Raw genomic sequence first — 24603 nt, 5'->3', positions numbered from 1 at the left:
ACCTGAGCAGCTCAGTCAGTTAAGCATCTGACTTCGGTTCAGGTCATGATCTCACGGTTTGTGAGTTCGAGCCCGCGTCCAGCTCTGGGCTGACAGCTCAGAGCCTGGAGCCCATTTCAGATTCTGTGTCTCCCTCCCCTCCGCTGCTTGCACTCTGTCTCTCACACTGTCTCAAAAATAAATGAAAATTAAAAAATACTCAGGAAACAACAGATGCGGGTGAGGATGAGAAGAAACGGAAACACTCTTGCACTGTTGGTGGGAATGCAAACTGGTGCAGCCAGTTTGGAAAACAGTGTGGAGATTCCTCAAAAAATTAAAAATAGAACTACCCTACGACCCAGCAATAGCACTACTAGGAATTTATCCAAAAGATACAGGAGTGCTGATGCATAGGGGCATATGCACCCCACTGTTTATAGCAGTGCTTTCAATAATAGCCAAATTATGGAAAGAGCCTAAATGTCCATCAACTGATGAATGGATAAAGAAGATGTGGTTTATGTATACAATGGAATACTACTTGCCAATGAGAAAGAATGAAATCATGCCATTTGCAACAATGTGGATGGAACTGGAAGGTATTATACTAAGTGAAATAAGTCAGTCAAGAAAGACAGATATCATATGTTTTCACTCATATGTGGAACTTGAGAAATGTAACAGAAGACTGTGGGGGAAAGGAAGGGGAAAAAATAGTTACAAACAGAGAGGGAGGGAGGCAAACCATCAGAGACTATTAAATACAGAGAACAAACTGAGGGTTGATGGGTGGGGGGGTGGGGAAGAGGGGAAAATGGGTGATGGGCATTGAGGAGGGCACTTGTTGGGATGAGCACTGGGTGTTGTATGTAAGCAATGAACCACAGGATTCTACTCCGAAAACCAAGAGCACACGGTACACGCTGTATGTTAGCCAATTTGACAATAAATTATATTAAAAACAAAAAGAGTAGGGTAATACTTAGCAAAATTCCAACACTACTCTTTATGACAGTTTATTAACTTATGTTAGAAATTATGACATGGTAATGAAAAAGAAAAGTATATCATCAGAAAATATGTCATTTTGCATAAGTCAACTCATGTACATACACTTGTATAAAACAAGATTATGTCTCTTTCAATCACTAGGAAAATGGTGGCTATTAAATAAATGACCTTGGGCCAATTGGCTATCTGTTAGAAAAGTACAGGATACTGGTCTTACAGCATATATTAAGTATTCAGATTAAATAAGGATAAGCTTTATGAATACATGAAAATACTTGTCGTAGCAATATTCTAAGTTAGACACAAAACCTAGAAACCATAAAATTAAAGGTTGACTTCTTTGATTACCTAAAAATTAAAATCTTAAATATCAAGAAAGCCCATAAGTAGTTTTGCATACATTAGGAATCATCTATTTTAAGATGTCAAATCAACCACCTGTTATGACCTGCTTTTTGCTCAAGAGCTTTGGAATTTCTGAATATAAAACAAAAACCATTTCATAATCATATGCCAAATCAAAGAAAGAAATACTCTCCTGATCAGTACCTGAGGAATTCCAGCAAATGGAAAACAGGGCACAGATAGAAAATGATATAAAGGCACATATATATATTTATTAATCACTGAGGTTTGTCAATAATGAGCCAATGGTAGTCAAAGATGAAATTATACACTTCAATATATTTATTTCTGAAAGTGCTTTCTTAAAACAGTTTGCATTGCTTAAAATTCTATTCTTCATTCATATCCCAGATGAACTTCAAGGGAAAATCTTTCATTTTCCTTTGGAAAATCTTGTCAAACCTTTCATTCTGCTCAACAGTCATGTGATTTTTCCAGTCTCCAATGGTACCTGGGAGGAAAAGCAAAGAAATTGCCTCAGTGAAGATTCTGGGATGAGGGAACATGATGCCCTAGAGTTGGGAGGAACATCAGTTTTTAGTTTTTTATTTTCCTCCCCACTGAGGCCCCAGTTGCTCCTGCATATGACCATGCCCTGCCTCTCCCACCTTATGGCCAGCGAGGGGGACACAAACTCATCATGGCAATTAGGTTATAATTTAAGTAATTAGCCCAACTCCTCAGCTGTCAGCCACAGGGAAAAGGAGAAAACTCCTGCAGCTTGTTTACTATTTTGTTCCAGGTTAGCATGGGCTAGTGTTAGTTTACAGAGGTCCTTTAAAAATTCCCAAAATCAGATTTCCTTGGACAAATATTTACTGATGAGGACATGGATGCTCAGAGACATTTTTAAAATATAGCCAAGCTCATACCGTTTGGAATGGCTCACCTATAATTATTCCATCTGTACTCACTGTAGGTTTACCAAAGTCTTACTTAAACTTATAGACACAGAGTTGTGATGACAAAAGAGGCTGATAGAAGAAGAAAGAAAAGAAACACTGATTGTAAAAGCACATGGAAGTGTAAACCAATAACTGAAACAGACTGAAATACTAATGAAACTGAAAATACAAATAGTGCAGGAATGGTAAAGCTAGGGCAAATGACATTCCATTACATAAGATGTAAAAGAAAAGTACGTGTCTGGGCAGAAGAAACATAAGAAAATGTTCCTCGCTTCCACAAGGAAATTTGGCTCCTGCTATTTGTCTTCTTGGCCATTTCAGTCTCATTTGCAGGTGGGTTAAAGATGTATAAACAGAAAATTTTCTTTTTTCAAAGAAAAAATTGCAAGTACAATGATAACGGCAGCTGAGAGGAGTCATAACATCTACAACATGACAGGGTATGCCGAGAGTAACAGGAAGGGGACTCAGTTTGGCTTCGAGTTACCAGTGATTCACATTGTTGAGCTGAATGGATAAAGATCTATAAATAGATTTAGTGAAGGAAATACTCATGTAGAGAAATCAAACCAAATATTTACTGTTACTATACATGCAAGCATAGAACCCTGTGATTAAGTAGAAAATTTATGTCTAAAATTCTGTATTATAGATGTCCCATGTACTGTTAGAATATCACAAAGTATGAAGTAGAATGATTGTATAAAATAATAAAAATATTCTAACATGTTCAAATTTATCAGTTTATGAAAGTCAATTCATTTAAAAACTCACTCAGGATGACGTAAGAGATATTGACCTAATGGAGATATTTCCATACATTTTTATGACGTAAGTTTCTGGTAGTAGAGGACACATGATAGTCATGCACAATACAAGAGAACAGCAAAAGTGTGTTGTTAAATCAGTCCTGGCGGAGGTTTGGGAAAAAATAGAGATGGAAGAGCAGCCAGTGATGGCCAACAGACCCACCATTAAACTCATCATCACATGTGCTCATCCCATGTTAATGGGGGGAAAGAATCTAACAGTAAATGAACATCCCTTTTGTGGCAGACATTGTACTAGTCTTTGGTGGAATTCTAGGGGCCATGGAGAAGGCCTTATGATTTTAGATTATTAATCAGATACATTCAGGGACCATATGATATATAGTCTCTTGAAGAGCACCAAGAGGAAATCATGGAAAATCATCTGTCTACAGAAGGGCACTGGGCCATGAGAGCTCCATGTTATAAAAGTAACCCAAGAAGCTGAGAAGCTACATTTTAATCCACTCATACCATCGTGTAGGACAGCCATTCACTGTTCAACCTCACCTTTGCGAAGGAAATGACCTTTAGCTTCTAACCCATATCGGGTCTTTATTATATTCTTGTAATTTGCCCGTGGGTCATATTTCATGTTCTGAAATGTGGCCTGTCTCACAATGGCATCCATTTCCTCCTCACTCAGCTCTTTCCCCAAAAACTTGCAGACTTTTGACAGAGAACCTTTGAGATCCTATAATAAATCACAGTATGATAAATTATTCACATTATAAGAAAGACTTACACATGAGTCACAACTAAATATCATAGGTACTAAGGCTGGTTTGATAAATGGAGTTGACTAGGTATTTATCCAAGGGATACAGGTGTGCTGTTTCGAAGGGGCACATGTACCCCAATGTTTATAGCAGCGCTACTGACAATAGCCAAAGTATGGAAAGAGCCAAAATGTCCACTGGCAGATGAATGGATAAAGAAGATGTGGTATATGTATACAGTAGACCATTACTCAGCAATCAAGAAGAATGAAATCTGGCCATTTGCAACAACGTGGATTGGACTAGAGGGTATTATGCTAAGCAAAATTAGTCAGTCAGAGAAAGACAAATATCGTATGACTTCAGTCATATGTGGAATTTAAGATACAAAACAGACGAACACAAGGGAAGGGAAGCAACGATAGTATAAAAACAAGGAAAGTGACAAAACATAAGAGACTCTTAAATATAGAGAGTAAATAGAGGGTTGCTGTAAGGGGTGTTGGTGGAGGATGGACTAAATGGGCAAAGGTCATTAAGGAAAGTACTAGTTGAGATGAGCACTGGGTGTTATACATAGGGGATGAATCACTGGAATCTACTCCTGAAATCATTATTGCACAATATGCTAACTAACTAGGATGGAAATTTAAAAAGAAAAGAAAAGAAAAAGCCAATACAAAACTTGATAACATACATAATGTTGAATGAAAAAATAAACCAATTTTAGAAGAAAAGAAAAAAAAGAACTAGAGCTGACCATAAGCAGTGACTTGCTTATCTTTCTTGGTAAATTAAACTTTGACTTGTCCACTGTTTTAGAACACATTTGGGTTAATTTTAGGAACGCTCATATTTCATTTTATCTGTGGTAACTTGGCAAGTATTTGGGGAGTAGCTATTGTGTCAAACACTGCCCTGCATGATGGTGCCGGTGATCAGAGGCACAACAGGGGATCAGTGCTGGGAATTCAGTAGTAGGACCTATGGGCCGAGAGTAATTGTGTAACAGATTTCAGAGAAAGTTTCAACAAAGATGAGAAATTTGTTCTGGGGATTAAAGCAAAAACAGGAGTTTTCTAGGTAGACAAACTAAAGGTATGGAATCTAGACAAAAGAAAGAATATCTGCAACACTGTGGTTGCATGGAAGGTATGAAATATCAGGTCATAGGGTATTAGAAGTTGAGTTTCCCTGGAGCTATATCTGACAGGCTTTGGGTGAGAAAGATGGGAGATGAGGTTGGAGGCAATGGATGGCCCATATTGTGAGGAAGGTTGCAAGGCTGGCCAGATACTTGAATCTCTTATTTGGTAGGAGATATGGTCTCAACAAGACAGTCTAGTCTCGCTGTCATGATATTGGGGCAGCTGGAACCCAAACTAGTGAAAACTATTCATCGGCCCTTCATCTTGCCTGCCTTTGAACTCTTTGTCTTCTTTCTCGCTAAGAGATCCCTGGGGGGGGGGGGGGGGGGGGTGTCCTGGCAGCAGTGCCCAGGCCCATTCTAGTAATGATCCTGATCGATCTAAGACCCTCATGGCAATCCAATTGTCCTCTACAAGACATTAGTCTGGGGTGGTCACATGACACCATTTTGGCATTGAAACAGAAAGAGGAAATGAAACAGAAACTTCTGAGAGGGATTTTCCTCATGGAGAAAAGGTGCAAACAGTGCAAGGCCAGAAAGCCCTTTTTCTCCCATTTCCCTTTATTTCTCCCATGCATGCTATCACCTAAGGACATGACTTTGGAGCTACAACAACCATTCTTCTAGTAGGAGGGGAGACATCATAACCACACCAAATATGATATGAAGGAAAGACAGAAAATGCAGGGACATTCTCTACATGTCTGAGCTGCCACACCCAGCATCAGGATGTCCTACCTCTGGAATTCAGCCAATAAGCAGTAGAACTTCTTCTGTTTTAAGCCACTTGGACTTGACTGTCCAGGAGCTGAATTCTTTCTAATCACACACAGCCATTTTCATTTAATTTTTCTTGCAATGCTTAACCATATACAATGCAGACAAGATTAAAATTTCCCAAGAGGTGCAACATAACATGTAGAATGTTACTAGATTACATAGTGCAGAAAACAGACTTAACAATCCATGAAAGAGAGACCAATAACCTGGCTCAAAATAATCAAAGATATGCATGCCCACATACATCAACAGACAATTCCTCACACAGAGACAATCTTTGAAAAGAAAGCTCCAGTATGCTTTGGAAATGAACACCTGGTAAAGAAAGCTTAGAAGTGATACTGGAAGAACGTCTCCTGGTACACTGTATCTGGGATCTCAAATTTGATATCGTCCTTTGGATGTTCTGAGCATGAACCTTAATATTCATTCGGCCAGGATGACTTACAGCTTCAGAGAAGTCACTAATGTCACATTTCTCACCTTCTTCATCTCCTCATACATCAAGAACTGAATGTTGAAGAGGCTTTTGTGCTCATACCAACCTTTGATGTGGTCAAACCAAAGGCTTCCCAACACTGTGGGGAGAACAGATACATAATTAGGTAAATATGCTGAACCCGTTGAAAATAAGATACAGTATTAGAAGATGCAGGATGCCTCAGTAACAAAGAAGGAAAAGGAAATGTGCTGCTAGATTTCAGATTTCCACTCGCGCCTGGTTGTGGAAAAACCATCCAGCTTCCACCACGAAACAATTACATGACTCAAGGAGAAATTGGTCTCTTAAAAGCGCATTTCATATAGACAGGAAATCACCTTAACATGGGGTAAGAAAAACCAAAAGGGAACAGAAGAAGGAATCCTCTGCTTCTTCCTCTCGCTGATTCCAAAGGCACATGGAGCTATTTCCCTGCTGCGTGGAACATGAGGACTTGCTGATGAGTCACTGCAGCTGGGCACAGTGCATTACAGACTAATCTGTTAACTCTGCTGTTCCAGATCATCATCCTCAGAATCAATCCTAACGATGTGAGGTTGCCTGGCTGGCCCAGTGAATAGAGCATACAACGCTTGATCTCGGGGTTGTGAGTTCGAGCCCAAAGTTGGGTGTAGAGATTCATTAAAAAACAAATAAAAATATTTTTAAAAGTACTTTTTAAAGAAAAGAATGTAGAACGGAACTTTGTCAAAAAGCTGGGAGGTGCCCCCTGCAATACGCAGTGCAAAGTTCCCAACCAGTATCTAAACTGAGATGCTTCTCCCTTAGCTAGAACAGAAATCTGTGTGCTAGTGAAATATTCTTTTCATATTAGATGCACATATTTTCTGGTGGTATGACTGAAATCTTGACACTGTCCTGAGAGGGAGAGAGAACGATCAGTGTTTGCAACAGTGGCTGAACTTGGTTACCCAAGTGACCCTACCAACTAGCTTCATATGTTGATTACTGACCCATGCAACTCTTGTTCAGCATCCTCTTTCCCTCTGCCATTCACTAAGTCTAAAAACACCACAAGACACCAGACTTATTACTTAGTTTATAAAACTTTAGTTACCTTTTCCTTCTAGAAATTGTTCCATAAATTCCTCAAAGGAACTTGTAACTTGTAATGTCACATTCTTTGAAAAGTGGAAATATGAGCACATAACGTCCTTAGGGTTTCTGTATATGTAAATAATCTGCAAAGAAAGGAAGTATTCAATATTTCTGAATCTTTCATTCTGTTATATTTTTACCCTAATACCTTACAATTGGATGAAGCCTGTTAGTTGAACTTCAGTCTCCTAACCATATCATATCATGCATATATTCAGCTCTCTTTTGTATTTTGCCTTATTCCCTGCAATGCCTCTCTCTTCACAATTGGCCTAGTGACTATCAATTACTCCTCAAGACATACCTCACATGGTACCTCTTCTTAACTCCCCCAGAGAGCGACAATATTCTCTTGTTCTTACATCAACAATCAAATATATGTGAAAATGCCTTTTAGCTATAAATCATGGCAATAGGAAAAACCTACTAAAATGTTTTCAATCATCTTAGAAACTTTGGTGTGTTTTTCTTGTTTTTAATTTGGTTTTGAGAGAGAGAGAGACAACAAGCAGGAGAGGGGAAAATAGAACTGTTATTTTTAATTTTTTAATGTTTATTTATTTTTGAGAGAGACAGAGCATGAGGAGGGGGGAGGCAGAGAGAGAGGGAGACACAGAATCCAAAACAGGTTCCAGACTCTGAGCTGTCAACACAGAGCCCGACTCAGGGTCCCAACCCACAAACCACAAGATCATGACCTGAGCCAAAGTCAGACACATAACCAACAGAACCACCCAGGAACCCCGAGAGAGAGAGAATCTTAAGAAGCCTCCATACTCAGTGCAGAGTCCAACATGAGGCTCTATGCCAGGACCCTTGGATCATGATCTGAGCCAAAATCAAGAGTCAGATGCTCAACTGACTGAACCACCCTGGTGCACCTAGAGTGTGTTTTTCTTCTGATGCCCCAGTGTATGGTTTACATCGTTCTTATTTATATACCTTCACAGTGTAAAGCACAAATACTGGGCAGACAGAAGTCACCAGTTCAGTATTTTCTGTATCAAAAGAATATGGGATTCATTTTAAAAATTGTTTATTATAACCAATCAGAAGGTATAATTTCATAAAACAATTAAGCAACCCAATGATGTTAGAATACAAAATATAATCAATATCTGTCCAACCCACAATTAAATGGCTTATTCAGCATGTGTACAGAATATTCAGGGGCTCTGTATAAAACCTAAGGCTCGTATCTTCATTGTGAAATGGCATGTGTATACTTTGTTAGTTCCTGAGAGAGGAAGCTTCCAGGTTCATTATAGGAAAGCTTTTATTCATTTTCCACCTCCCTGCACATTGCCTGCTTAAGCTAGGAGATGACCTAATAGATGTCAGCCCTGAGTGATCCCACTGCACTGGAAATAGAGTCTTTCACTCAGGGGATTTACTTGATGTTACCAAAGTGGTGGATAACATCAAATAAATATCAACAGCCGTTGATATTTCCATAAAGAAATAAGAAATCCTCCTAAATGTGAAGGAAGAAGTTCTTTTCACTCCCTTGCTATGATTCTTCATGTCTCTGGCTTTGGATTGGGGAATGGCTTCTTCTCATTAATCCATATACTTATGTAAAAGTGACATCTACACAATGGGATAGCTGAGTAACTTATGCCACATACTTGATCATACCCCTGTTAAGTAGATAATGATACAAGTTATTAATAGAGGAGTGTTTTGAAGATAAAATCAAAATTCCATTTGGATATTTGAGTTCCATATTTGGATAATAAAGTCCATAGAGATATTTGAAATCTCTATGGATATAATATAGGAAATAGTAAATAGTTTACATTAGTCTAGAATTAAAGGGAGAAATCAACTGTACATACGTTGTATTTAAAGTTATGTGATTAGATACTATAACTGGGGTATTAATTACAGAGGGAGAATACACGGGAATCCTCACTTCTCAAAGGTTAGAGGAAGAAAGGAAGAAGGAAGGAACAGTATCTCAGAATGTTATTGTATATGTTTAAAAAAAACTCAAATAGATTAAAAAAGACTAAGTAGAGAGGAAGATGGCGGCGTAGGAGGACGCTGGGCTCACTGCGCGTCCTGCTGATCACTTAGATTCCACCTACACCTGCCTAACTAACCCAGAAAACCACCAGAAGACTAGCAGAATGGAGTATCCGGAGCCAAGCGCAGACGAGAGGCCCACGGAAGAGGGTAGGAAGGGCGGCGAGGCGGTGCACGCTGCACGGACTGGTGGGAGGGAGCTGGGGCGGAGGAGCAGCCTGCCGGCCAAGCAGAGCCCCCGAGTCTGGCTTGCAAAAGCGGAGGGGATGGACGGAGTGTGTTCCGACAGCAAGCGCGACTTAGCATCTGGGAGGTCATAAGTTAACAGCTCTGCTCAGAAAGCGGGAAGGCTGGAGGACAAAGGGAGGGAGAGTTGCTGAGCCCCGAGACGACAGAGCTATTTGGTGGGGAACAAAGGCACTCGCCAGCACCATCTCCCTCGCCCATCCCCAGCCAAAATCCCAAAGGGAACCAGTCCCTTCCAGGGAACTTGCTTGCTCTGCACAAATACCCAACACTCTGCTTCTGCGGAGCCACCCCTCTGGCAGCGGGTCTGACTCCCTACCTCTGCCACTGGGCGCTCCTGAAGTGGATCACCTAAGGAGAAGCGAGCTAAGCCTGCCCCTCCCGCCCCCATGCACCTTGCCTACCCACCCCAGCTAATATGCCAGATCCCCAGCACCACAAGCCTGGCAGTGTGCAAGTAGCCCAGACGGGCCACGCCACCCCACAGTGAATCCCGCCCCTAGGAGAGGGGAAGAGAAGGCACACACCAGTCTGCCTGTGGCCCCAGCGGTGGGCTGGGGGCAGACATCAGTGCTGACTGGGGCTCCGCCCACCAACTCCAGTTATACACTACACCACAGGGGAAGTGCCCTGCAGGCCCGCACCACTCCAGGGACTATCCAAAATGACCAAACAGACGAGTTCCCCTCAGAAGAATCTCCAGGAAATAACAACAGCTAATGAACTGATCAAAAAGGATTTAAATAATATAACAGAAAGTGAATTTAGAATAATAGTCATAAAACTAATCGCTGGGCTTGAAAACAGTATAGAGGACAGCAGAGAATCTCTTGCCACAGAGATCAAGGGACTAAGGAACAGTCACGAGGAGCTGAAAAACGCTTTAAACGAAATGCAAAACAAAATGGAAACGACAACAGCTCGGCTTGAAGAGGCAGAGGAGAGAATAGGTGAACTAGAAGATAAAGTTATGGAAAAAGAGGAAGCTGAGAGAAAGAGAGATAAAAAAATCCAGGAGTATGAGGGGAAAATTAGAGAACTAAGTGATACACTAAAAAGAAATAATATACGCATAATTGGTATCCCAGAGGAGGAAGAGAGAGGGAAAGGTGCTGAAGGGGTACTTGAAGAAATTATAGCTGAGAACTTTCCTGAACTGGGGAAGGAAAAAGGCATTGAAATCCAAGAGGCACAGAGAACTCCCTTCAGACGTAACTCGAATCGATCTTCTGCATGACATATCAGAGTGAAACGGGCAAAATACAAGGATAAAGAGAAAATTCTGAAAGCAGCAAGGGGTAAACGTGCCCTCACATATAAAGGGAGACCTATAAGACTCGTGACTGATCTCTCTTTTGAAACTTGGCAGGCCAGAAAGGATTGGCACGAGATCTTTAATGTGCTGAACAGGAAATATGCAGCCGAGAATCCTGTATCCAGCAAGGCTGTCATTTAGAATAGAAGGAGAGATAAAGGTCTTCCCAAACAAACAAAAACTGAAGGAATTTGTCACCACTAAACCAGCCCTACAAGAGATCCTAAGGGGGATCCTGTGAGACAAAGTACCAGAGACATCACTACAAGCATAAAACATACAGACATCACAATGACTCTAAACCCGTATCTTTCTATAATAACACTGAATGTAAATGGATTAAATGCGCCAACCAAAAGACATAGGGTATCAGAATGGATAAAAAAACAAGACCCATCTATTTGCTGTCTACAAGAGACTCATTTTAGATCTGAGGACACCTTTAGATTGAGAGTGAGGGGATGGAGAACTATTTATCATGCTCCTGGAAGCCAAAAGAAAGCTGGAGTAGCCATACTTATATCAGACAAACTAGACTTTAAATTAAAGGCTGTAACAAGAGATGAAGAAGGGCATTATATAATAATTACAGGGTCTATCCATCAGGAAGAGCTAACAATTATAAATGTCTATGCGCCGAATACCGGAGCCCCCAGATATATAAAACAATTACTCATAAACATAAGCAACCTTATTGATAAGAATGTGGTCATTGCAGGGGATTTTAATATCCCACTTACAACAATGGATAGATCATCTAGACACACAGTCAATAAAGACACAAGGGCCCTGAATGACACATTGGATCAGATGGACTTGACAGATACATTTAGAACTCTGCATCCCAAAGCAACAGAATATACTTTCTTCTCGAGTGCACATGGAACATTCTCCAAGATAGATCACATACTGGGTCACAAAACAGCCTTTCATAAGTATACAAGAATTGAGATCATACCATGCATACTTTCAGACCACAATGCGATGAAGCTTGAAATCAACCACAGGAAAAAGTCTGGAAAACCTCCAAAAGCATGGAGGTTAAAGAACACCCTACTAAAGAATGAATGGGTCAACCAGGCAATTAGAGAAGAAATTAAAAAATATATGGAAACAAATGAAAATGAAAATACAACAATCCAAATGCTTTGGGATGCAGTGAAGGCAGTCCTGAGAGGAAAATACATCGCAATCCAGGCCTATCTCAAGAAACAAGAAAAATCCCAAATACAAAATCTAAAAGCACACCTAAAGGAAATAGAAGCAGAACAGCAAAGGCAGCCTAAACCCAGCAGAAGAAGAGAAATCATAAAGATCAGAGCAGAAATAAACAATATAGAATCTAAAAAAACTGTAGAGCAGATCAACGAAACCAAGAGTTGTTTTTTTGAAAAAATTAACAAAATTGACAAACCTCTAGCCAGGCTTCTCAAAAAGAAAAGGGAGATGACCCAAATAGATAAAATCATGAAGGAAAATGGAATGATTACAACGAATCCCTCAGAGATACAAACAATTATCAGGGAATACTATGAAAAATTATATGCCAACAAATTGGACAACCTGGAAGAAATGGACAAATTCCTAAACACCCACACGCTTCCAAAACTCAATCAGGAGGAAATAGAAAGCTTGAACAGACCCATAACCAGTGAAGAAATTGAATCAGTTATCAAAACTCTCCCAACAAATAAGAGTCCAGGACCAGATGGCTTCCCAGGGGAGTTCTACCAGACGTTTAAAGCAGAGATCATACCTATTCTTCTCAAGCTATTCCAAGAAATAGAAAGGGAAGGAAAACTTCCAGACTCATTCTATGAAGCCAGTATTCCTTTGATTCCTAAACCAGACAGAGACCCAGTAAAAAAAGAGAACTACAGGCCAATATCTCTGATGAATATGGATGCAAAAATTCTCAATAAGATACTAGCAAATCGAATTCAACACCATATAAAAAGAATTATTCACCATGACCAAGTGGGATTCATTCCTGGGATGCAGAGCTGGTTCAACATTCGCAAATCGATCAACGTGATACATCACATTAATAAAAGAAAAGATAAGAACCATATGATCCTGTCAATCGATGCAGAAAAAACATTTGACAAAATTCAGCATCCTTTCTTAATAAAAACCCTTGAGAAAGTCGGGATAGAAGGAACATACTTAAAGATCATAAAAGCCATTTATGAAAAGCCCACAGCTAACATCATCCTCAACGGGGAAAAACTGAGAGCTTTTTCCCTGAGATCAGGAACACGACAGGGATGCCCACTCTCACCGCTGTTGTTTAACATAGTGTTGGAAGTTCTAGTATCTGCAATCAGACAACAAAAGGAAATCAAAGGCATCCAAATTGGCAAAGATGAAGTCAAGCTTTCGCTTTTTGCAGATGACATGATATTATACATGGAAAATCCGATAGACTCCACCAAAAGTCTGCTAGAACTGATACATGAATTCAGCAAAGTTGCAGGATACAAAATCAATGTACAGAAATCAGTTGCATTCTTATACACTAACAATGAAGCAACAGAAAGACAAATAAAGAAACTGATCCCATTCACAATTGCACCAAGAAGCATAAAATACCTAGGAATAACTCTAACCAAAGATGTACAAGATCTGTATGCTGAAAACTATAGAAAGCTTATGTAGGTAATTGAAGAAGATATAAAGAAATGGAAAGACATTCCCTGCTCGTGGATTGGAAGAATAAATATTGTCAAAATGTCAATACTACCCAAAGCTATCTACACATTCAATGCAATCCCAATCAAAATTGCGCCAGCATTCTTCTCGAAACTAGAACAAGCAATCCTAAAATTCATATGGAACCACAAAAGGCCCAGAATAGCCAAAGTAATTTTGAAGAAGACCAAACCAGGAGGCATCACAATCCCAGACTTTAGCCTCTACTACAAAGCTGTAATCATCAAGAGAGCATGGTATTGGCACAAAAGACACATAGACCAATGGAATAGAATAGAAACCCCAGAACTAGACCCACAAAAGTATGGCCAACTCATCTTTGACAAAGCAGGAAAGAATATCCAATGGAAAAAAGACAGTCTCTTTAACAAATGGTGCTGGGAGAACTGGACAGCCACATGCAGAAGGTTGAAACTAGACCACCTTCTCACACCATTCACAAAAATAAACTCAAAATGGATAAAGGACCTGAATGTGAGACAGGAAACCATCAAAACCCTAGAGGAGAAAGCAGGAAAAGACCTCTCTGACCTCAGCCGTAGCAATCTCTTACTCGACACATGCCCAAAGGCAAGGGAATTAAAAGCAAAAATGAACTACTGGGACCTTATGAAGATAAAAAGCTTCTGCACAGGAAAGGAAACAACCAACAAAACTAAAAGGCAACCAACAGAATGGGAAAAGATATTTGCAAATGACATAGCGGACAAAGGGCTAGTATCCAAAATCTATAAAGAGCTCACCAAACTCCACACCCGAAAAACAAATAACCCAGTGAAGAAATGGGCAGAAAACATGAATAGACACTTCTCTAAAGAAGACATCCGGATGGCCAACAGGCCCATGAAAAGATGCTCAACATCACTCTTCATCAGGGAAATACAAATCAAAACCACACTCAGATATCACCTCATGCCAGTCAGAGTGGACAAAATGAACAAATCAGGAGACTATAGATGCTGGAGAGGATGTGGAGAAATGGGAACCCTCTTGCACTGTTGGTGGGAATGCAAATTGGTGCAGCCACTCTGGAAAGCAGTGTGGAGGTTCCTCAGAAAATTAAAAATAGACCTACCCTATGACCCAGCAATAGCACTGCTAGGAATTTATCCAAGGGATACAGGAGTACTGATGCATAGCGGCACTTGTACCCCAATGTTTATAGCAGCACTCTCAACACTAGCCAAATTATGGAAAGAGCCTAAATGTCCATCAACTGATGAATGGATAAAGAAATTGTGGTTTATATACACAATGGAGTACTACAGGGCAATGAGAAAGAACGAAATATGGCCCGTTGTAGAAACGTGGATGGAACTGGAGAGTGTGATGCTAAGTGAAATAAGCCGTACAGAGAAAGACAGATACTATATGTTTTCACTCTTATGTGGATCCTGAGAAACTTAACAGAAACCCAAGGAGGAGGGGAAGGAAAAAAAAAAAAAAAGAGGTTAGAGTGGGAGGGAGCCAAAGCATAAGAGACTGTTAAAAACTGAGAACAAACTGAGGGTTGATGGGGGGTGGGAGGGAGGGGAGGGTGGGTGATGGGTATTGAGGTGGGCACCTTTTGGGATGAGCACTGGGTGTTGTATGGAAATCAATTTGACAATAAATTTCATATATTGAAAAAAAACCTCAAATAACATTCCTAAATAGTAAAGTTATCAACTTTTCTCACAGAACACCAAGGCCAAGATGTGTGTACAGCAGGTTGGGTTAACTCATCATCTTGATGCTATCATGGACTTAGAGTCTCCCACTTTTCTACTCTGACTTGTTGAATCTCCTCCATGTCCCAGATGGCCACTACTTTTCATCCCCATGGTCTCTTTAAAGAGTGAAGAAACCTTCTCCAAGAAGACATGAAATTTCTGAAAGAAGAAGAAACTTCTTTACCTGTGTCATTGCTCATAAGCTTGTCACTTACCTGTATCTGAATAAATCACTGCAAGATTCCTGGTACCAAAACCAGGCTTTGGACCAACTAAATTGTACCCTCTCCCCAGCCGGGGATTAAACTATCAGGCCAAAAGCACACAGAGGATACAAACCCAAACAAAATGAGAGTTCCGCTGACATGAAATATGAGGAGAGGAATTGGTTGCTGGATAGAGTATGCTCTAAGTGTCTACTGAGACAGGCTGATACCAGAAATGTCCTATCTGGAACAGCAGGAAAAGAAAATGTTTAAAGAAGTAGAAAGTGATCAATTATGTCAGATGTCAGTAATAGGCCAAGTAAAATGATCAAGAAATAATCCCTGCTTTTTGAAAATTATAAAAAATAAGTGACATTGAGGGGTGCCTGGGTGGCTCAGTCAGTTAAGCATCCAGTCGTGATCTCACGGTTCATGAGTTGGAGCCCCACATTGGGAACTGTGTTGATAGCTCAGAGCCTGGAGCCTGTTTTGAATTTTGTGTCTCCCTCTCTCTGTCTGCCTCTCCCTGCTTGTGCTATGTCTCTTTGTCTCTCAAAAATAAACGTTAAAAAAAAAGTGACATTGACATTCAGGATTCAATGAAAGAGTGGAGAGTGAGGCTAAATACTTTTAAGTTGACCTCAAACAGTAAATGAAGGAAAGTAGCTGAAAGTGAAATGGAGAAAGACAAGTTTTGTTTTATTGTTAAAATGTGCTACATGAAAACTTGATTTGGGGTCAAACAGAATGATCCAGTTAAACAAAAGGAAATCGGTGATGAATGAAAAAATGAATGTTACATTGTTCAAGCAAAATCTTTGAGAATAGAGCAAGTCTCTCAACAGTGGCACCATGGACATTACTCTCAGAAAACTCTTTGTTGTTGGGGCTACCTTGAACATCATAAGGCATACATCAGCATCCTGGGCCTCAACCACTAACAATAACACCATCACCACTCTAACCACAAATGCTTACAAATATTGCCAATATTCTGGCAACGAAAATATCTCCCATTTGTGAAACAGTGGGATAGAGAAAGCTGATCCAAAAAGGGATTCAAACCCTTTTTGAATGGAGGGGCAGATATGTAATAAGAATAGAAAGTGTCTACACACTCCACCTTTTCTTCTTAAGGAGGGAAGGCAGTGAGCGGAGGCTTTGGATATGGAGGGCATCTACTGGGAATGGTTTATTGGATAGCCTTTTCCGGGATAGGTGAGCAGAATGCTGTCGAGCTTTGAGAACAGAAAAAAGCATCAAAGAGTCATTTTGGGAAGGGTGGAAGCAAAATAGTTTTTAAAAAGTAAAATGTGAGAATTGTGACCACAAATGTAAAGACAAGACACACTTCTTAAGTGTTTTGGTTTTTTCATATCACACTAGGACTTTCATGAACATAGGTCCTAATATACAACAACTTTGTTTCATCAGAGTTAGGTGTTGGCAGCTGATCATAACAGAGTTGAATGGAGGAAGAGATTTTGACAAATGGGATTTGAATGTGAAATATAGAGTCATTGGTGGGTTAGGAGAAATTAAAGATATGTCTGGACATGTCTTGTATGGACAAATGTTGAGTGAGAGGGAAGAAGTGGAGGGAGAGGGGAACTGGAGACCTGAAGGTGCCGACACACCCCTGCAAGGGACACCTGAAGGGAGTAGGAGGAAAAGGAGACAGCACTCAGATAACAAGGTGCTTAAAGTCAAGATTCATGTTAGGGCAATTACTGATGATCGTTTTTATAATTTATTCAATGTACATATGCATTGCGAACTCCATCTCTCTCAAGAATTTCCATTTTGGCCAGAAACACAGACAATAAATACACAGGTAAGTATGTATTCCATCAGACAGCAAATAGTGTCATTTAAAAAAGGCAGTTTATAACACATATGTTGTCTTAGAGGGTTACTGAAGTTGGTGGAAGAAAAAGTAGCTGGAGTTGAAGTCAACCCTGAGAGACCTGGCAGGGCTAGGGGTATGGGAGGACAGTGCAGAGCCTGATGGGTCAACCTGAAGGAGGAAATCCTGCACTTGTGTGGCCCTGACAAGGAGTGCCTCCTTCATGTTGACCCTTTGGGTGCAATTTGGCTTCACTCCTGTCTGGCCAGCCAGAGACAATGCACATCAACTTTGAAATAATCCCATGAGTGACAGGAGAAGAGGTAGAAAGGAAGAAAATGAGCCAAGAGCTGAAATTATCAATAGATGGAGGTGACTGATCACTCAGTAGAGACAAATGATTTGCTCTGAACTTTCCTAGGACTTCCAATGAACTAGGTACATTTGAAGAGAAAGTGGGCAAAATAGTTTGGAAGTGTCTAAAGGAAGCAAGGAGGGCACACAGAGAAAAGAAAAAGGAATTGTTAGCAGTTTATATATACTTGGTAATACAGCTAATTAAAAAATTAAAGGATATATAATATATAATGTACATGATATTATAATACATTCTATACATTACATTAAATACACACAAATATACTCTTTTATCTTTTAATGGATGTATTACTTATATAATCAGAAAACAAAGGGTGCAAGATAAAAATCTCATACTGTAAGATAAGAACACAAATGGCTATTGAAACTTTAAGTATGTGAAATGCCACATTTGCCAACAGCTAGATGAGTGCAGTATCAGTGTAATGAAATGAAATGAAACAATAAAAAAAGAGCAGTTATTTTTCAGCAGCCATGGTCTATTTCCTACCTTTGCTTTTTTGTTCTTCAGCCCCCTTGGAACCAAGTAGTATGGGAGGTGGGTAGCGAAGAGACGAGGAGATGGTCTTTCAACAAAATCCATTTTTCGAAAGTTGTACTCGAAGAAGGGGACTCGATCAACTGTTTCCAGATTCCCAATGCCTTTGCGATGTTCTTCAAAATAAATCAAGCTTAATAACTGCTGAAACCAGCTGGTTCCTGTAAAAGAAATAATTTCATTTTCAATGATGCACAAATTTCTCTAAAATGCATAGATGTGCCATCAGGTTTTTATCAGAGCTTGGTATTATAATAAGTATACTGATAATTTCATCTGAACAGAATTTTCATATAAAAAATGCAGAATAGATGAAAGAAAACAAATATTGCTTTTATTTTTCCTTTAAAGAAGATGCTCCATTTGAAACTCTGTGGGCATTTGTCCCACAAATTTATTTTTTGACTCTTCTGTGCTTTCTTCTGCTTCATGTATGGGACTTTTGAACTATCTTCTATGCCTGCCTCTAGATTTCCTTCCACAACCCCACTCCTAGTACATCAGGTAATAGAAGCAAAGAAATAGGAATTTTACTGAAGGAGTCACCTCCCATGTTTTTCGCCATCACCATGTTTCCTACTGTGTCCATGATGTCCACTTAAGTAAATAGTGTTCATTATAAATCCCTAAAGGAGGGCCTGTGACCCACATGGAGACAGAAAGGAAAAGATGATGCCTCAATTTGGACCTTTCACTGTAAGTGGGATGTAAAAAATTCTTATGATGATTGATTCTCTTAATTCCTATTAGAGTGGACGTTTGTCACAGAATAAGTGGGTGTCATCCCAAGGTGGGGCCTCTGGGATAGCTCTCCTGGGCCCACAGTAGAGGCAGGGCCTGCCTATACCAAGCCACAGCCTTCCACAATAGGTCACTGCATTCTACTGGAGCGGGGATAGACACTGAGGAACCCGATGGCCCCCTCCTCCAGACCAGTGTTGCTCATTGCCTGGATTAATTCTAGGACAATTCTTGTTATATAGATATATTCTTCCTTCCTTTTCTCCTTCTTATCTCTTCCCTCCACTAGGCTGGTTACTCTGGTTGTTGGTTTGTTCAAGCAGACATTTAATCCATTCTCTTGATACTTGTTCTACACCTCCTTCTTACTTTTCTTTCCCTTTCTCTGGAATAATCACCTGCATAATTTCTGTCTGGGTAACTTTATCTTCATTTCTTTTTCCTCACTGCTTCTATATTTTCCTTTCTCTCTCTCTCTCTGGATTAAGACTTTTAGTTTCTCTTCCTGGTCAATGTTTATTTTTTTCTTTTTCCCCATCCCAGTCATTTTTCTCCTTGTATGTGCTCTTCCATCAGCACCACCTATACCCTGTTCTTGTGGCTGGTGTTTCTGTTTTCTTGCTTTGGGATTGTTTTTGTTTATTTGTTTGTTTGTTTGTTTGATGTGTTTGTGTCTTTGTGTGTTTTTGTTTTCTGTTTGTTTGTTTGCTTTCCTTTCCAGGGCTACTTCAAGGAAAAAATCAAAGCACATCTGGTGGAGGGTCGAAACAACACTGTGAGGAGGGAAATGAAATAACCAAAGTCACAATAACAGAGTGCAAGTAACACTCTCCAAAAAACACCTCCTGAAGGGCCAAGTCCTAGACAGTGTATGACCCCCCCTTTAATATAGCAGTGCTCACAGATGCTGAGCACATAACAAGATTTTCAAACTCATAAGGGACAGATAATTAGCCAAAATAATGAAATGGAGGAACTCTCCTCAAAAGAATTCCCAGGGAAAAGTGACAGCTAAAAAATTGACCAAAACAGATATAAACAATATAGCTGAACAAGAATTTAGAATAATAGTCATAAGATTAATCGCTGGGCTTGAAAAAAGCACAGAAGACAGCAGAGAATATATTGCTGCAGAGACCAAGAACTAAAAAATAGTCATGATAAATTTTAAAAAATGCTATAAATGAGGTACAAAATAAAACAGAGGTGGCCACAGCACGGGTTGAAGAGGCAAAGGGGGGAATTGGTGAATTAGAAGATAAAATTATGGAAAAAAGAGGTAGCTGAGAAGAGAGATTTAAAAAATCCAGGATCACAAGAGGAGAATTACAGAAGTAAGTGATTCAGTCAAACGTAACAATACCTGTATCATTGGAATTCCAGAAGAAAAAAAGACAGAGAAAGGGGCTGAAGGTGTATTTGAACAAATCATAGCTGAGAACTTTCCCAATCTGGGGAAGGAAACAGACATTGAAATCAAGAGGCACAGAGAACTCCCTTTAGACATAGCTTGGGTTGACCTTCTGCATGACATATAGTGAAACTGGCAAAATACAAGGATAAAGAGAGAATTCTGAAAGCAACGAGGGATGAACGGGGCTTTAACATACAAAGATAGACACATAAGGGTAGTAGCAGACCTATCTACTGAAACTTGGCAGGCCAGAAAGGAATGGCAGGAAATCTTCAATGTGATAAACAGGAAAAATATGCAGCCAAGAATCCTTTATCCACCAAGCCTATCATTCAGAGTAGAAGGAGAGAAAAAGGTTTTCCCAAACAAACAAAAACTGAAGGAATTCATCACCACTAAACCAACCCTACAAGAGACCCTATGGGTCCTCTGTGAGTGAAATGTTGCAAAGACCACAAAGGACCAGAGATATCACTACAAGCATGAAACCTACAGATAACACAATGACTTTAAATCCGTATTTTTCAATAATAACACTGAATGTAAATGGAATAAATGCTCCAATCAAAAGACATAGGGTATCAGAATGGATTAAAAAAAAAACAAGACCCATCTATTTGCTGTCTACAAGAGACCCATTTTAGACCTGAGGACACCAGATTGAAAGTGAGGGGATGGAGAACTATCTATCATGCTATTGGAAGTCAAAAGAAAGCTGGAATAACCATACTTATATCAGACAAACTAGACTTTAAATTAAAGTCTGTACCAAGAGATGAAGAAGGGCATTATATAATAACTACAAGGCCTATCCATGAGGAAGAGCTAATAATCATAACTGTCTATGCACCAAATTTGAAAACACCCAAATATATAAACCAATTACTCAGAAGCATAGTCAGTCTCATTGGTAAGAATGTGGTAATTTCAGGGGACTTTAATACTCCACTTACATGAATGGACAGATCATCTAGGCAGGAAATCAGTAAAGAAGCAATGGCCCTGAATGATACACTGGGCCAGATGGACTTGACAGATATATACAGAGCTTTTCAGCCCAAAGCATCAAAATACACATTCTTCTTGAGTGCACATAGAACATCTTCCAAGATACATCACATACTGGGTCACAAAACAGCCCTCAATAAATATAAAAGAATTGAGATCATACCATGCACACTTTCAGATCACAGTGCTATGAAATTTGAAATCAACGACAGGAAAAAGTATGGAAAACCTCCAAAAGCATGGAGGTTAAAGAACATCCTACTAAAGAACGAATGGGTCAACCAGGCAATTAGAGAAGAAATTTAAAAATATATGGAAACAAATGAAAATGAAAACACAACAATCCAAACCCTTTGGGATGCAGCAAAGGCAGTCCTAAGAGGAAAATACATTGCAGCCCAGGCCTATCTCAAGAAACAAGAAAGACCCCAAATACAAAATCTAACAGCACACCTAAAGGAACTAGAAGCAGAAGAACAAAGACATCCCAAACCCAGCATACAAAGTCAAGTAATAAAGATCAAAGCAGAAATAAACAATATAGAATTCAGAAAAAAAGTAGAACAGATCAATGAAACTAAGAGTTGGTTATTTGAAAACATAAACAAAATTGATAAATCTCTAGCCAGGGTTCTCAAAAAGAAAAGAGAGAGGACCCAAATAGATAAAACCACGAATGAAAATGGATTTATTATAACCAATCCCTCAGGAATACAAGCAATCATCAGAGAATACTATGAAAAATTATATGCCAACAAACTGGACAACATGGAAGAAATGGACAAATTCCTAATACCCACACACTTCCAAAACTCAAACGGGAAGAAATAGAAAATTTAAACAGAACCATAACTAGTGAAGAAATTGAATCAGTTATCAAAAATCTCCCAAAAATTAAAAGTCCTGGACCAGGTGGCTTCCCTGGAGAATTCTACCAGACATTTAAATCAGAGTTAATACCTATCCTTTTCAAGCTGTTTCAAAAAATTGAAATGAAAGGAAAACTTCTAGATTCATGCTATGAAGCCAGCATTACTTTGATTCCCAAACCAGACAGAGACCCAACAAAAAAGGAGGATCACAGACCAATATCCCTGATCAACATGGATGCAAAAATTCTCAACAAGATACTAGCAAATTGAATTCAACAGCATATTAAAAGAATTATTCACTGTGATTGAGTGGGATTCATTCCTGGGCTGCAGGGCTGGTTCACTAGTCACAAATCAATCAATGTGATACATCACATTAATAAAAGAAAAGATAAGAACCATATGATCCTCTCAATCGATGCAGAAAAAGCATTTGACAAAATATAGCATCCTTTCTTAATAAAAACCTCAAGAAATTCAGGATAAAAGAAACATACTTAAACATCATAAAAGCCATTTATGAAAAGCCCACAGCTAATATCATCCTCAATGGGGAAAAACTGAGAGCTTTCCGCCTGAGATCAGAAACATGACAGGCATGTCCATTCTCACCACTGCTGTTTAACATAGTGTTGGAAGTTCTAGCATCAGCAATCAGACAACAAAGAGAAATAAAAGGCATCAAAATTGGCAAAGAAGAAGTCAAACATTCACTTTTTGCAGACAACATGATACTGTATATGGAAAACCTGACAGACTCCACAAGTTCTCCATCTGGTAGAACTGATACATGAATTCAGCAAAGTCGGAGGGTATAAAATCATTGTACAGAAATCAGTTGCATTTTTATACACCAATAATGAAGCAGCAGAAAGAGAAATACAGAAACTGATCTCATTTACATTGCACCACAAGCCATAAAATACCTAGGAATAAATCTAACCAAAGATGTAAAAGATTTATATGCTAAAAACTATAGAAAGCTTATGAAGGAAGTTGAAGAAGACACAAAGAAATGGAAAAACATTCTGTGCTCATGGATTGAAAGAATAAATATTGTTAAAATGTCAATATGACCCAAAACAATCTTCACATTCAATGCAATCCCAATAAAAATTGTACCAGCATTCTTCTCAAAGCTAGAACAAACAATCCTAAAATTTGTATAGAACCACAAAAGAACCCGAATAACCAAAGTAATATTGAAGAAGAAAACCAAAGTGGGAGGCATCACAATTCTAGACTTAGCCTCTACTACTAAGCTGCAATCATCAAGACAGTATGGTATAGGCACAAAAACAGACACATAGACCAATGGAGTAGAATAGAGACTCCAGAATTGAACCCACAAATGTATGGACAACTCATCTTTGACAAAGCAGGAAACAGCATCCAATGGAAAAAAAGACTCTTTAACAAATGGTGCTGGGAGAACTGGACAGCAACATGCAGAAAAATGAAACTAGACCACTTTCTTACACCATACACAAAAATAAACTCAGAATGGATGAAAGACCTAAATGTGATATAGGAAACCATCAAAACCCTAGAGGAGAAAGCAGGCAACAACCTCCTTGACCTCAGCCACAGCAATTTTTTACTTGACACATCTCCAAAGGCAAGGGAGTTAAAAGCAAAAATGAACTATTGGGACCTCATCAAGATAAAAGTCTTCTGCACTACAAAGGAAACAATCAACAAAACTAAAAGGCAACTGACAGAATGGGAAAAGATATTTGGAAATGACATATAGGATAAAGTGTTAGTATCCAAAATCTATAAAGAATTTAACAAAATCATCATTCAAAAAAACAAATACTCCAGTGAAGAAATGGGCAGAAAACATGAATAGACAATTTTCCAAAGAAGTGGCCAACAGAGACATGAAACAAAGCTCAACATCACTCATCATAGGGAAATACAAATCAAAGCCACACTGAGATACCACCTCACACCGGCTAAAATGATCAAATTGAAGACTATAGATGCTGGCGAGGATGTGGAGAAACGGGAACCTTCTTGTACTGCTGGTAGGAATGCAAACTGGTGCAGCCACTCTGGAAAACAGTGTGGAGGTTCCTCAAAAAAGTAAAAATCAACTACTGTATGACCCAGAAATAGCACTACTAGGAATGTACCGAAGGGATACAGGAGTGCTGATGCATAGGGGCACATGTACCCCAATGTTTATAGAAGCACTTTCACCAATAGCCAAATTATGGA

At 39.3% G+C, this 24603-nt stretch overlaps 1 protein-coding gene across 1 annotated transcript in view; it reads right to left on the bottom strand.

Annotated features, from left to right (window-relative positions):
• Nucleotides 1-1727: 1727 nt before the first annotated feature.
• The window catches only part of LOC122219143 (amine sulfotransferase-like), a 41945-nt gene continuing 19069 nt past the window's right edge, over nt 1728-24603 (bottom strand). Inside the window, exons 3-7 of the mRNA XM_042937381.1 lie at nt 18298-18506; nt 7324-7447; nt 6248-6342; nt 3626-3809; nt 1728-1849 (exon numbers count right to left, since the gene is read on the bottom strand). Of these exons, the coding sequence (XP_042793315.1) occupies nt 1728-1849; nt 3626-3809; nt 6248-6342; nt 7324-7447; nt 18298-18506 (734 nt within the window). The remainder of the gene's footprint in view (nt 1850-3625; nt 3810-6247; nt 6343-7323; nt 7448-18297; nt 18507-24603) is intronic.

The sequence above is a fragment of the Panthera leo genome, chromosome B2 (genome assembly GCF_018350215.1).
Source record: "Panthera leo isolate Ple1 chromosome B2, P.leo_Ple1_pat1.1, whole genome shotgun sequence".
NCBI classification, from domain to species: Eukaryota; Metazoa; Chordata; class Mammalia; order Carnivora; family Felidae; genus Panthera; species Panthera leo.
Note: the sequence above shows the minus strand (reverse complement) of the source record. Positions and strands in the feature narration are given on the sequence as shown.